This window comes from Haliotis asinina, chromosome 2, assembly GCF_037392515.1.
Source record: "Haliotis asinina isolate JCU_RB_2024 chromosome 2, JCU_Hal_asi_v2, whole genome shotgun sequence".
NCBI classification, from domain to species: Eukaryota; Metazoa; Mollusca; class Gastropoda; order Lepetellida; family Haliotidae; genus Haliotis; species Haliotis asinina.
This window is the reverse complement of record NC_090281.1, coordinates 49,765,793-49,782,375: the sequence shown is the minus strand read 5'-3', so window position 1 is coordinate 49,782,375 and position 16,583 is coordinate 49,765,793. Positions and strand designations below refer to the sequence as shown.

The 16,583-nt window shown below is 40.4% G+C and overlaps 1 protein-coding gene across 1 annotated transcript in view; it reads left to right on the top strand.

Annotated features, from left to right (window-relative positions):
* Positions 1-4,048: 4,048 nt before the first annotated feature.
* LOC137272619 (cyclic nucleotide-gated channel alpha-3-like) overlaps positions 4,049-16,583 on the top strand; it is a 28,421-nt gene continuing 15,886 nt past the window's right edge. Inside the window, exon 1 of the mRNA XM_067805013.1 lies at positions 4,049-4,273. Within this exon, the coding sequence (XP_067661114.1) occupies positions 4,049-4,273 (225 nt within the window). The remainder of the gene's footprint in view (positions 4,274-16,583) is intronic.

Sequence of the window (16,583 nt, the reverse complement as noted above, 5' to 3'; positions counted from 1 at the left end):
CTTACGGCAATACTGCGTCGCATAATGTATATTTACATTGACTTTGATGTACGAGTTGTGTGGGGCTTACCTGACAACATGGCGACGAATAAACGCTTTGCATTTCAATCTACGTTTATTTTCATAAGGGCAGGGCACACAGTCGACCTTTCATTCGTGGAGTACTTTTAGCTTACACTGCCCACCGTTTGCTTTCATAGTTGTGGGTTTTATGGTGACATTTTAGTAGTACAGGTGCGTGTATGCTGTAAATTGAAGCCACCCGCCAACACACTCTGTGACGTCAAGGCTAGGGTTAATGTGAAGCATGTTTCAGTTTTCCATACATCAGTCGGCTCTTGTCGTAAGTATGGCTCCAAACTACTTTCAAAGAGGATATGGCTCGGTATTGATCGATTTCAAACATATCTTATATATATATATATAATAACTAAATGTATAGTGCGATTCTGAACCATAAACCTTCAACGGAAAACTATGAAATTTTGAAATTGTCATGATTGTGAAAAATATGTCTATTAGACACAAGTTTATGATATAGACGCCAAGGTCGAACGAGCACAATACATTCTGACAATAATTGTTCTTATTTTATGAATCATTGACAAATAGTTAAACGTGCTCGTTTATGAAGTGATTGTGTCATCCATGTAAAGATCATTTACCTATCATGGGTAAAGACGCTGGTTAGAACTAACATTTAGTAACCCATGCTTGTCGTGAGAGACGACTATTGGCATCGGATCAGGCTCGTTGACTTGGTTGATACACGTCATCGTATCCCAACCGCGTAGATTGATGCTCATGTTGATCACTGGATTGTCTGGTCTAAACTCGATTATTTACAGACCGCCGCCATATACATGGAATTTGGCTTAAGGTGACGTAAAACAACAAGCAAGCAAACCCCTCATTAGTAATACCTTCGTTATATAATATGATATCGGGGTTTTTTTTACATATAATGATAAGTATATCGTATCCATGACGATGACTTCAGTTTCTGGCTGACCAAGTGACCCCAACTCGAGAGTGTACGAGACTATGCGAGACTATGTGAGACTATGAGTGACCATGAAAGACACGCGAGATACCTGTGTTGCATCCCTGGAAGCAACAAAATATACTCTGAAACCAAAGCTCGGTGACACTCGCCTGATTCTTCTCAACGAATTAAATCTCAGTATCCCGAAATGATTAATATTATGTTCATATCACAACTACATATGTCATTTTCATCTACCAATGTGTCAGTTTCACCTGCCATTGTTACGAGTCTCAGACTGCACTTTGAACTAGATCGGATGTATAAATATCGCAGATGTAAATAACCCGAACCGGAGTACTGAACAGCTTCATCGTTTAATCTGAATCATGGAGGAATGTAATTAATTGAATATTGAGGCAATCCGGTGCTAGTTACTATGAACACCGATCAAATCAGCACCGGTGAGGAACGACTGGTTTCCCACAACAATCAGTTACGAGAAAAATGTAACAAAGGAGACCCTTGAGAGATAGCAAGTGGGGAGAGTCCCATTTGCCATGGGCGTTCTTTTTTCTACTTTCTAATTGTTGTTTGTTTAGGGGTTTTTGTTCAGTTTTGCTGGAATTTTCTTCGTCCTAATGAAACCCCCACAGCCCACAAACTAAACTCATTATAGATGCATATGGAATTCGAACACGACATCAGCAGATCCTTACATGTATAAGGGATATAATTCTGGAAGTACAAATCAAGTGTCTGAGAATGCAAAGAGTTGATGCTCCCTGTAATGTCATCTTCCTACGTCGATCACACTGTGTACATTAACCTGACAACAGGCGGAATGGCTTGCCTCCAGCACTGTTAGCCTATATTTGTGGAGATTTCCAAAGTAAAAAGAATGATTGTTTGTTTGGGGGATTCAATAAAAGATGGTCCAGGTCAAGATGGTTTGGTTTGAGAACACATCGAAACGAAAAGCTCGATCAAGAAAACGGTGTGAACGGTATCGATGATTTTATGCTTCTTTGAATTTGTAGTTGTTATGATTTATCGCGTGATAATTGTACATTAGAAAACTATAGATTGTTATCAAATGGGACTTGGGAAGATCTGGGTTAGAATAATTCTTCAGTAATCCATGCTTGTGGCAAGAGGTAGCTGGCGGGATCGGGTAGTCAGACTCGCTGACTTGGACGACGCATGTCATCGGTTCCCAATTGCAGATCGATGCTAGTGATGTTGATGACGTGATTGTCTGCCTCAGATTCGATTTACAGACTGCCGCAATATAGCTTGAATGTTACTGAGTGCGGGGTTAAAAGACAATTGTAACAACCTACAATAGTGGCGTTATCTATATCTATATCTATATCTAGTGACTTTCCTGGACATATTACTTCAAAGTATAAATATAAATATTAATATAATATAAATATAATATAATATCTTTAGTAAGGATTGTGACAAGTTCCGGGTTAGAATACTGGCCTTCGGACGTCCTTACGGGACCAGGTGGTATGGCTCATTGACTTGGTTGATATATGTCATGGGTTCCCAATTATAGATCGATGCTCATGCTGTTATCACTGGATTGCCTGGTCCAAACTCGAATATTTAATGATCGCCGCCATATAGCATGAATATTACTGAGTGCAGAGTTAAAAGACAGATGAAACCAACCTACAATAGTGGCGTTATCTATAAGGCTTTCCTTAACCTAAAACTTCAAATATCAAAGTTCAAAATATAAATATAAATATAAACATAATATGATAATAAGATCTTTAATAAGATGTCAGAAAATGCAAATTTGATTTTTTTTTCAAATATTTTCAAACTGATAGGGCACAAGACACATTCTCAATATTACGATCGAAAAAAAACTTTGTTACACTCGTGTTAAACACATCAGCATTGTTTAATCTTTTCTTGCTTGTCTGATATGCAGGCACCATGAAAGCATGTCTACATACTTTCTTTACTCATTTGGTTAGAAGAACACTTGTAAGTGTAACTTAGTCAAAAGGACAATGACATGTTTTTAATGCACATATTCAATGCGAATTCGCTCATTTCCGATCTGAATTCTATTGATGTGAACTTAGACAATAACTTGAAACAGTAGTTCACTTCCGAGGTAAATACCAAACGATGAATGTGGGTGGAGAAGTTTCGAGCTGAATCTCAGTGTGGGTCTGTCCCTCAGTTACTGTAGGTGGTACAGAGCTGGGAGCTATCATGGATGTCGTTCACATTATGTATTGGCAGATTTAGGGATGTAACAGAATTTAAGTCTCTGTACGCACACTCGGCATACACAACGTGTGGTTATGAGTTTTTAAATGACGCATTTTCCGTATAATTAAATTTCTGATTTATATTTTAGTTTTGACATTGGTATGTTTTGCGTGTATGAGAGTTTAAACGTAAAAAGATACACAATTTACTGATTCACGTTTAGTAATGACTATGTTAGTTTTAACTTCAAAACCTCCACACATGTTTAACAATTACAACTTAGCACTTGCCTCACTTAATCATTAACACACAACAAAACTGTAGATAACAGTGCGAAGTCAGTTTGTTCACACTGAATTAGCGTCAGGAAACTGTCGTCCGTTAGGTGGCGTGACCTAACTCCGGGTTTAAACATACACGCAAATAATTGTTCCGTTAGGCAGTCCAACACCTCCATTTGATCCATTGTGTTTTATCAATGTCCTACACTGTTGGGTACAAGGGACACATGTGGTATACAGTTCTTGATAAACGCGACAAGGTGCCGTTGTTGGTGCCAGCTTTAATAGAAAGGGGTCAAGGTCACATAATTTGTAAATTACTTTCAAAATAGCATGTGGGGAGAGGGTGTCCCACAGGCTGTGTGAATATGTCGGTCTTCCATTTGACATCATTTTCCTTGACACGGATGTGAAATTTAATACAGCGTTGTGAGGCGAAGCCATTAGACATGTATGTATATGTATAAACGTATGTATATGTGTCTCTGACAGTTATGTCCCCTTTGCAGATGACCAATCGTAGCCTGAAGGCCACGTCAAGATGGCGTCCACGAGCCGCTCCCAAGATAAGCTGACAGGGAAGAGATCGTTTGAGGAAGAACTGGAGGTGATAGAGAATGGCGGACTCAGTCCCCAGCCCTCCGTCCGGACTGAAGACGACGCATGTTCGGAGATCCTCCGCATTGAGCAAAAAGCGGCGGCGGAGGAAAAATACCGTAACTCCGCCATGGGGAGGATCGTCCGTACGCTACAGGTGAGATACAACGTAAGTTGGAATGCTGCCTTACTTCACTTCCCGTAGAATAGACTCCAGGGCCCGGATTGTGTGAAGTAAATCCTCGATAAGTTCCATTCAGATCCCTCATTGAGGCTATGTTCACACAATCCACGTCACCCTGGAACGAGTATGATGCATGCATGAAGAATTGAGCCGAGGTCTATCTGAAATCGTTTAATCATAATGGCTTTTTTCATTATTTTCAATTACTGTTTAGAGTTCATTAACAGTTATAATACTCGATTCAAATGTTCAGGCCAAACGTACAAATTTTCAATTGAATGAGTATGTTGTCGGATGCTTGTATGCCGAAGATCAATACTTGTACTTTAGAACGGAAACATTGGATTTAGGAACTCCCAAGCTGTATGTCCCAGTTCTGTCTTCATATCATGCAATACACTCATGCTATTGTGATGGAAAGTAAGACGTTATCAATGTTCTATATTTTCATATTTGCACTGCAAGCTATTATAGCACCTGTAGATGGCTCCTGAAACAGCCTGTGATCTCTTTCTTCATCGATTATTTTGTGAAGTGTTCCATAGATTTGTTATTCTGCAGAAACGATTTCAAAAGCTCACAGGTATTCATTCGGTGCCTCTTCATTTCATAGACCCTAGCTCGAACGGATGTTTATGAATATTTAATGAATTTCCCATCATTAGCGGCCCAACTTTCCATCACTAGTCGTTTCATGAAACTGACTGGCTATCGATAAAGTTAATGTATAGGGGCATGAATTTAGATATCATCGACAAAATGATATAATATTCTGAAGAAAATAAATAAATCTTACACAAATGTTGTAGCTAAACGGCTATAACAATCCGGCATTACGAGATTCGTGAAAGAAAAGGAAGAAGAATCATGACTCGTTTATTTTTTTCTTGGAAAACCAACGAAAGACAATGTATATGGATTTCCTATTGACGATGTTATTTTCACATTAAGCCAAAATGTTTCGAAACACCTCACACTTATTTGCATTGAATTCTTGCATGTTTTAACCACTGATGCCTTGGACGTGACGCAAACCCTGTACGCTATTGAAGGAACATGAAGTTAGAAACGGATTCGGGATATTTTTTTCAGATTCGGGATTCGGGATATTTTTTTCAGATTCGGGATTCGAATGCCGAATCCCGAATCCCGAATCCGTTTCTAACTTCATGTTCCTCGCTATTGATGGGTTTTCCATGAAGAGTTATATTTGAAACTGTTTCTTCTTTATTGTACTGTTCCGCGTCCTAACACTCAGTCATCACTGTGTAACAGTCATTTACAATGCAAACACTTGACCTATCTCATCCTCGACCATCAGGGGTATATTATCGTATTTCCATGAGGGTAATACTAGGAACCACTAGAGTGAATTCCTGGAACAATTAGGGTAAATATCAGGAGCCATTAGGTAACACATTAGAGCAAAACCACGAGCCACTGGGATAATGCCAGGACTTATTATGGTAATCTGAGGCAAAATTAGGAACCAGGACCCGTTAGGGTAAATACCATTTATCATTAGGGTAATACCAGGAACCATTTGGGTAAATACCAGGAACCATTTTGTTAAAAGCCCGGAACCATTAGAGTAATACCAGTAACCAGGAACCATTTTGATATATACCCTGACCCATTAGGGTAATACCAGGAATCATTTGGGTGAATACCAGGAACCATTTTGTTAAATACCAGGAACCATTAGGTAGTACCAGTAACCAGGAACCATTTTGTTAAATACCATGAACCATTAAGGTAATACCAGGAATAATTTTGGTAAATACCAGGAACCATTAGGATAATAGCATTGACCATTTGAGAAAATACCAGGAGCTATTAGGGGAATACCAGGAACCTTCTGACAACAAACTCTTTTTTGGAAACAAAGCACCATTGTCAGATAACAATTAGCCCCTGAGACAAATTCAGGCGCAAGGGAAAAAAGCAAAGAATATTTTTGGGAATGGATCACTTTAAATCTTCCATGCCTTATTTGAATTATACAGAGTATTATTTAAATTGGGCTCAAAAAAGTAGTTTCACCATTAATAGAGATTTCATGCACTTTAATACACTGTAAGATTAATGATCAACTCACCCTGAGAAACTTCCCTCTGTGAAAATGTGCGACCTGTATTTGAACAAAATTCACAGAAACAATTAATAGAAACTCACACAATGCAGGAATTCTGTGTATAGATTAGTGTGATAATACCTTTGAAATGTGCCTGATCAGGATTGTAATGAAGTCAGGCTTTGGGAGATCTTGAAAACAGCATACTTTTTAAAGAGAGTCAGTAACTTATGTTCACACTGTTATGGGTACGGAAATAGATTCAACTGTTAAAACACTCTGGTAGTATTGTTGAAGAAACAGTTTTTCTTATAATTCATCCTCTTATACACCCCGCAGCAAGTTCCCAGCATCCTGAAAGCAAACTCACTACAAAATCCCCTCAGCAATCTTCGAATATCTCAAAGGAATGTTGTGATCCCACACAACCTACACAGGTAACCCCGACCTCCCTCACAGGTAACCCCGATCTTCCTCACAGGTAACCCAAACCTCCCTCACAGGTAACCCCGACTTCCCTCAGAGGTTACCCAAACCTCCCTCACGGGTAACCCCGACCTCCGTCACAGATAACCCCGATCTTCCTCACAGGTCAACCTCCCTCACAGGTAACCCCGACCTCCGTCACAGGTAGCGCCGACAAACCTCACAAAAAACTCCCACCACCCTGCATCCAACCCTAACAACCGCTCACACCAAAAGCCGAGCATGACTGCAACTGGATCAACTGTCCTAAACTGTCACTTAACCCATATCGTCAATGTTTTAATGTATATTTATCGAATATGTTGAAATATCTCTGCAATTACAACCACACTGAATTCACATTTCAGGTTTTCCATTTATTCTCCCCTATTTGAACAAGGATAATGTTTTCGTTTGTATCTGAAAGTTTTATCAGTTATTCTGTACAACGAAGTAATGTCATGGAACCGTTTATCTCACGATCGGGAATGTTTGCGCAAATATGTTTCTATTACGTATAAGTCATGGTATGAAAACCATCGTGTGAATCCACTGGACAGATAATAGACGATTGTTCGCTCTCAAACCTCGGCTGAAGAAACTCTACCCCACACAGATGTAAAGTGTCTTTTTGAGGCCGTTTGTCGGTGAACTAACATAGCGTGCAATATAAACGTTTTGGGTAAGCCAATTTGAAAGGTTTTTATCTTTCAGTAATAGTCATATGTATACGTACAGACATCGTCGCTATGTGACTGAAAAATTGCCGATAATGGCCAAACTGAAAGTGAAGTAGCCTAGTGGTAAAAGCGTTCGCCCATCGCGCCAAAGCCCTGGGTTTGATTCCCACATGGGTGCAATGCGTGAAACCCATTTCCCACAATGATATTGCTGGTATACCGCTAAAAGCGACTCATTCAACCTCCGTGCGCTCAGTAGTCACAGTGAGTGAGTGAGTCTAAATTTACGCCGGTTTTAGCAAACGGTTTAACCAGAAAACCACCAGAAGCCTTTCTGTAGACGTGTACACAGTGGAAGCAGTTGTCATAATGTGAAGTGTTCATAGTTGTGAGAATACGTTGTTTTTGACAACACTGGATTAGTTACTTGTGGTTACGCCCTGAGGTGTTATAGCTGATTACAGAAGTAACCACAGAATGAATAAACGATGAAGTATCAGTTGATTGTCACGGAATTGCAGTTGTCACGGTGCCGTAACCCAACTAGTCACGGTGTCGTAACCAAACTAGTCATGATGACGGTCTTGGCCGTCGAAGACGTCACCAAACTATCTGATAATGTTCTGGTTAGGAACATGTAGTTCTGAGTTATCGGACGCCATGTTTCTGAGTCGTGGGCAGGCTATGTATCCATACGCGTGGCTGTCATTTGAACAGGCTTGAATTAGAGGTATCTAATGTCTAATTTGATACTTCATCTAACCAAAGAGAGGCAGGCATTCTTCAATGTCATGGTCAAATTGTCAAGAGCATAGTTTTATTCATTCAAAAAAACCGTACTTCAAACAACTGATCAGAATGAAATGGAATGTGTCGTTTCTGATTGATCCTTCTGGCAAGCAGCTGATGCCAAATCCACTTTCTGTATAACTTATTATTAATTCAAATATCAAAGAACAAAAAGAAACAAAAACCCAAACCACATTCAAATACACACAAACACTGACCTTTAACATGCAGCTGCCTTCATTCAAATTCTAATCAGGAATTTCTTCTCAGAAACTGTAATTTGGCACAGGGCATAATTACCCGAACCTAAAAAACAAACTTTCATCTTCGGTTACATTTAAACCTTACCAACAAAAAATCCAATTTGGCTGCGTCACTGTTTATTGCAGTGACTATTCTTCATCGTCACATCATGGTGCTTGTGACCCACTTGCAGACTCCAGGTCGGCTGTGCTAGATCACCTCTAATAGAAACTAGCTTAATCATGAGAGGATCTGTGCTGATCCCGGCGATCGCCCTCAAATCCACGACTGAGCAAGCTTCAGTAAAATAGGAGAGGAAGCAGAATATTGGCTTGTCGTTGCGTTGATGGGCTTCTGGTCGTTACTGTTTGTGCTTGTCTAATACAGCAGTGACGAGGTAGGCTATAGCTTGTGTCTCTACAACGAAGGAGGCAGGAACTCGGAGCTAGTTTGTATGGAGTATCCAGGTTAATATATTCGCATGTGAATCAAGGAGGGAGGCGATGGGATAGTGCAGTGGTAAATGCGCTCTCTCGTCACGCCTAAGACCGAGGTTCGATTCCCCCCATGGGTACATGAAAATGTTTCCTGTTAGAGATACAAGAGCGCGCCTAAGTCTGATGTTGAGGCGGTAGGGTAGCTTAGTGGTTATGGCGCTCGATATATATATATTTCAATTAATTTTATTTTTGCTTACCCCGAACCAGTTTATAATTTGCTGTAACGACGACCACAATGTGCTTTGGACCAAATCAAAGATGTGTGTTTCTTTTGCATTGACGTTCTGCATTGAAATATACTCTTTACATCCAGATGATTAATAGGTATGTGTGTATTCATTATATTCACTGGACTCGTAAATTGTGGTACAATGATTTCATTTCTGTACAATGCAACACGAGTTCTAAAAACAACGAGATTGTCAAATGGACATGAATGGTTAGATGTTACTCCACAGAGAAACAAATGACACGTGAAATATATGTATATGTCTACATCAAAGCTTTCCTTCTAGATCTTGTATAATGTATAATGTACATAAAGAGCGTAAACGCACATAGTCCCACGTGTAAATCCCATAATGATTCTACCAATGCAAACCACAAGCTGATTAGAATAATATTTCTTTCAATAATCATACAAAATGTCTTTGATTTCCCTGATCCGAAAGTTATGTCCCCCTTCCACGCTAAATTAAGCATGTTGCCATCACTCGTATGCCTTAAATCTCTGAGAAACTATCACCGCGCCGAACTTTGACACAAACAGCCATCATATTTTTAAAAAATTGGTATTGATTTTTAGATAAATTAAATTTCACGCCTTCTCTATCATCAACATGAAAGCCCACGTGGAGTAATATTTCTTCGTCGTAACTGGCTTCGTTATACAAGGACAGCTGTTCTATAATGCAAGTGGAAGTCAATGACATTGGCACCAGGGTGTACAGGGGTAGGGGGAGACGCAGCAGGCATTGCTAAGCATGATCGCCTGTGTCACAGCGAACTCGTCTCGGAATGAAACTTCTAAGAGCTTCAATTGAGGATAATCATTCCTTTGACATTTCCACTGCCATTATTCTTCCAGCAAATCAATCCCAAAATCAGGAGGGTTTTTTGTCCTCTTTGACACTAGTTCTCCTAGCTTGAGGGGACAGACGCCTTAAACGAGACGTTCCTGAGAGGAGGGAAGGTTCACTCTCATATTGATCATGGCAAACGTCCACCATACCTTCTACCTAGGGAATAGATAGGAAACAAGCCAAACAAGTGAACATGTTTACTGAGTCAAGGCACTCGCAAGCTTATGATACAGCTGATTATGTTGGTTATGACAATCACCGTATTATGAGAATGAAAATGTGTTTTATGATGATGGTGATGATGATGATGATGATGATGATGGTGATAGTGATGATGTCGATGATGACGATGATGATGACGCATTTACGATAAGGATGGTGGTAGTGATAATCATGCTGACAATATTATTACAAGTTCAAACGAAAACTTATTGCCTGATTAAACAGCTGAGATGCTTATTTATTATTTTTTTAAATTAGAACTCAAAAATTAGAATTACATATGCCTCTCATCGGAGACAAAAATATAAATTCTCGAAAGAATGCAGTTCGTTATTTGTATTCATTAACAGACGTAATTAAACTGTAAATGTTGAACTAACATTCGTTTGAAAATGTTGATCTCAAACACAAATTCACTACCTACACATCCACGGACTAAAACCAGAGAACTGATTACAATCAAAAGAAACATATCGAACTTGGCCCCGACGGTTCCTTCCTTGCCATAATAACACAACGGCTAGGCGCAATCAGTGCGAGATTCTAACTGTGACTTTAAGGCGTTCAGAACTCCAAGTAATATTAATGATATCTGTCGGTTGTATTTCCATCGAAGTGGGTCACTGGGGCAGTAGACTGGATTGACTGGGTTAATATGTTACTCGACCCCAGTGGAACTGACCAATGATCACTTATACCATGCACTGACATTTCTTTTCATGACACATACTGTCATCTGGTCATGATGGACAGGCGTGCTGCTGTTATGTGTGGACGCCTTAGCACTTTATTTCTTCTAATACATGATGACCCAGTCGCCCAAGGCGCCGTGATTTGTTGAGTTGCGTACCTTGGTCAGGTTAGGAATCTATGATTGTCTGTTGAAATTCCGGTTGGTTTTTCTTATGTTTTGTTGGTGTGTCATTCCAGCGCGCGGTATTTTTTTCACTGGGGTATACAGATATGAATCACTTTGGACCTTCTTCCCACGTTACGCTCACAAGCTGTGATATAGCTGGAATATAGCGGCAATAAACCCAACTCACTCACTCACTCAATAATACGCCCTACAGAAACAGCAAGTGGAGCACATGGTGTGCGCGAGTAAATTTTGTTTACGTGGCACTCAGCAATATACCAGCTGTATGTCGGCGGAATGTAAATAAACGAGTCTAGACCAGAGAATCCAGTGGCCAACAGCATGAGCATCGACCTGCTCAATTGGGAACCGATGACATGTGTCTGGTCCAGATTCGATTACTTACAAACCGCCGCCGTATAGCTGGAGTACTGCTGAGTGCAGCGTAAAACTACACACTCACTCACTCACTCTACACCAAATAGGTAAGCAGGTCGTGCTTGTAAACCTGTAAGTGCCGCTCACACTTGCTTAGGTTGTACATCAGTCGTATAGACATTTGAACGAATTACTTGCAACATGCAATTCGTCTTCAACGTTTCCTATTTTGCTACAATAAAACAAAGCCTGTCAGTGTAAGATGCATTGTTATATGTTCCAACACCAACAGCTGGAGATAACTTACTTGACCTTAATACGGTCTTTGAAATATAATGAGACTGACAGAGAGAAATGTCCATCATTAACTAACCAACAAAGGTGGTCAGTGTGATATATGGGTACACACATGGAGGATAAGTGTGTGCTCTCCTAATCCCACTGAGCCACGTATTAAAGTATCGATCTTCCAACAGTCACAAAGTCGACGTTAAACCCCTCTTATCTCACCACGCTGATCTTTGCAGTCATAGGCTGAAAATGACAGTTCGCTAATGTTGACTTATACTACTTACTGGAGTGAAATTACGGTTTTATGTCTTTAAAATAATCATTTAGAGTATTTCTCTACCAAATACAAATTACGTGTTTATGTAATAGAGGAAAGTCGAACAGTATGGGAAGATTAACTATAGCGCACCTTGTTTTTATATTCTGTATCTAGAAGATTCATTGAGTGAGTGAATGAGGAAGCGGGTATGGTGTCAGGCCGCTTTTGGCAATAATGGAATAATATACCAACAGCAACAACGCGAGAGAGGACACCAGAAATAGATTCAAAACAGATTCATTTTAGATGCAAGTTAGAACAGGCGGTCCTTTCACGAAGACACCTGTACTAAGGTTAACCTTAATTCTCATTCTTTAACACTGCACTAAAGTTACCTTAGCGACTTACGATCACCTTCGTGCTCTGTGAAAGAAGGCCCTGGTCCTCAGCAGCCAGTGTTGAAAGAGGAACCTGACGTAATCGGGTGGTCAGGTTCACTAACTTCGTAGTGCATAGCGAAGTGATATGAGTGGATTTACTTTAGCACACCTTTGTTTTTGCATTCACTCTTGAAGCTGCAGGCTAGAACTCGTCTTGAGCAGCCATTGTTGATTTTTGTTACATGGACACTTATGAAAATGGACATTAACATAACTAAAACTGTATAGTACAGACTTTCTGTCATAAGAATCCAAATGGTGCGTTGGTGTGGGTGATGCAGAGAGTGGCACAACAACCTTGACGCACATATAACATGATGCAGTTCCTGACGTTATAGTGGGTGGGTGGGTTATATGCCGCCGCGGCCAGTATCACTGCGAGGGACACCAGAAATAGACTTCACATATCGTACCAACGCGGGAACTCAAACCCAGTTCCCTAGCGTGATGAGTGCACTTCAGCAATTAGACTACCACCACTACCCCAATAATTAATGGCTATTACATAATTGTTCTGTCGTATATTACAAATTATTACATTGAGTGCTTGATTGATACCATTACATTGACGCACATACACGCCATGCGGTCATATCCGAACTAACAGATCTGTACTAAAGGAAGCTGACTTCCTCACAGAAACGAGCCAGGGACCATATGTTGGCGCGGCTATCAGAGCTGTCAGTCAATTGGTGTTTATTTAAGAGAAACCATGGTGGATCTGATTGAGTGACAGGCGTGGGCTATCAGTGACCTACTGGAAATGGAATGGTGTTTGGATACAGGAAAGTGCTTGTGTTGGTAGCTGTGGGTCAACAGTCGAGGTTTCACGAGTAAACAAGGCTCCGTATTTTAAAAATATGTTTTCAGTACTGGCTGTTTCAGATCTGTGACTGCTAATTCATTTTGCCATGTTGACTTTGGAGACACTTACACGTGTGGCCAGTGATCTAGTTGGTGGTGATCTGGGAAGGGTAGCTTGTAGAAAATTACAAAACTGCGTGAAGCCATTTGGTGATAGAGTCCTGTGTTGGACCTACAGATGGCTAATGCAGCTCCATTTCAGTGCCAAGCCATACTGATATAGTGATTTCACCCGATCACAGTGTAACGACAAGGGAGATACCTCAACAAATCTCTTTGTACATATCAAGGGAACAGTTTGTAAATATTGGCACGGTTTACCTTGACTATATTAACCATGTAAATACTACAAGAAATTATTACCAATCACCACCGATTCCACTGACGGGAAGATAATGTTTCTGTTCTATGTTCACGTGGATGAACATAGATTCTAAATGTATGCGAAAATAATAACGTAAAAAGCAAAATATAAACTACGTCAGTGCAAAAAACACCCAGTCTTGTCTATCCTCAGAAACAAATTCCTTCTGGTGCAAAAGGAACAAAGCTGCAGTGAAAATGAATGGATCATCCCTGAAAATCTGTCCTGCCCTTGTGGTGATGAATATATATATAGCTGAAATATTGCTGTAGGCGACGTAGAGCTAAAGTCATTCACTCAAACAATCTAAACCTGGTATATTATTCTGCCTGCATTTGGCGACAGAAAGCTAAAGGACACTTCAAATCCGTAGGTGTCACAGACGCTGCACAAATTACACACGCCCCGAAGGGTGACTGTGGGTGCCAGAAACTTACACATAACATCACACTCCGAGCCAGATGATTTCCGTGTTGTAAGTCAGTAAACAATATGCATTTCACACGAACCATTTCCCTGAACGGTTTATGAAACCAGTCTGCACATTAACTGATTGAAAACCCGCGAGTTTTACGTATTTTCGAGAGCAGAATCGTGCATATCTGTGAGCTCGATAAACTCTATCCTTGTGGGAATTCCAATACAAATGGCAACTCCAAAATTCCCAGATCAACAACCGATAAAGCGGAAGCCGTGTGAATTATGCCTGCTCTGAATTATAAGTCCTTGGGGAATCACACCGAGGTTTTGTCTCCAGCACGTGTCGACATCATTGTTAGCACGTGTCTGCGTCATTGTCAGCATGTGTCTGCATCATTGTCAGAACACATGATCTCAAGACTTCTGTTCAGCATATAATACATATCCGGTCATAAGAGTAATAACGGTTCTACCAACTGCATGGTTCAGCATCATGGATAAACTGTATATGTTTGTTCACAGATAGTATTGTCATTCCTGATAATAAAAGAGACCAAATCTAAATCCTCCACATACATAAAGAATTGGTCTTCAGTAACCCATGCTTGCCGAAGAGGCGACTAACAGGATGGTGGTCATACTTGCTGACTTCTTTGATGAATGTCATCGTATCTCATTTGTGTAGTGCGATGTTCATGAAGTCAGTCACAGGACTGTCTTATCCAGACTCGAGACTCGTTTATTTACAGACCGCGGTCATACAGCAGGAATATTCACTGTATACACTATAACCAAGAAGTAATAAATGAAATTACTACTGTAATAACTTTACCACATACAGGCCGACTAGACGTCACAGATAAAATGTTATATTGAAAATATTCTCATATTCACCAATTAGAAATATCACTATTAAATCAATAAATCAGTTGACTGTTGTCTAATTCGCAATAACGCCCCTGAACTGTTTGCTCTAAGGAAGTCATAGTATCAGAGAACGATAATTAAATCACATTAGACCTGGTCACAACAGGATGTCTTAAGGCCCCAGCCATTCACACGGTTGCTAACCTAAATCTCGTATTATAGTTTCCTTAACTGGATGTCGATTTCACCCAGTGATGTATGTTAGGTGCATAATATCCTCAAGTGGAAGGACAAGGGTGTCAATGGCATGATGTAGATAGCAGCCTGCCGTCTCGTCAGTAGCTCACGTCACTACTTAACCTACCTGTTTAGAAATACGTGGACATCCACCTGTGAAATCTCTCTGGGCACTGTGGTCATTATCGGGATTACTCTTAATGGGTAATAACTAATATCAGTTATCTTTTATCCGAGTAGCGGTGTCATGTCTTAACTTCCGACTGTTTATCAGTATCCGGGCAACTGAATATCAATCCAGTATGTTTATGTTTGCAACAAAATGGACGGAACAAGGCAACAATATCTCTGTGTATTTACGCGAATCAAACCCAATTCGTGATTAATACCGCAGATATCATCTTTCGCTTTTCCATAAATATGATATGCAGGCGTTGCCGCTAGGTTGGCTGAATATTGACAACCAAAGGAGAGTCATTTCAAAACCATAGAAACAAAATGGCTGCGGGAGTACTTCCGGTTAACAGCATTTAGACCGCCTCGCTGGTGGGATTCTGCCGTTCAACTTTCATATTAACAGTAATCGAACATCGCGAATGTGACATGTCGAGAGTCCCAACGCTTTGCCCCGGCTACAAATGGAGATTCGGCTCGCAAACTGAAGAAATCACTCAAATCGAGGCTAAATCTTAATGGTCACGGACACGTTTCCGGTTTAGCGGCATCGGCAGTGATTAAACTGTTATATGAGAGAAAGCATTATCGGAGTTGACGGGTGTCTGCCTGATAGGATAGTGTATCAGGTACTTGGAGAATCTAGACCTGGGATGTGAGGCACGGGGGATAGAGATGTTGGGACGAATCCGTTATCTGGCCTATCATGATACAGCAAGTGCTGTCACCTCGCAATGGATTTCTTAAATCACTTAACAACGTTTATAGATGATTTCATTGTGTACATTTTACTACTAATCATAAGTCCATTCAACCCATCAACATGACGTGCTATTGGCACACTTAATGATGTGGTATTCTGAACGTGAAAGTATCTCGTAACTCATTGCAGGTCATAATTCAGTGCATAGACACATTATTCACCAATCATTACAAGTTCTTTCTCCATTACCGCTGATCGGGGTAGAATAGGTCTTCAGCAACCCATGCTTGCTACAAAAGGCCTCTATGCTTGTCGTAAGAGGCGACCGATGGCATCGGGTGGTCAGGCTCGCTGACTCTGGTCAGGCTTTGTTCCCAACTGCGC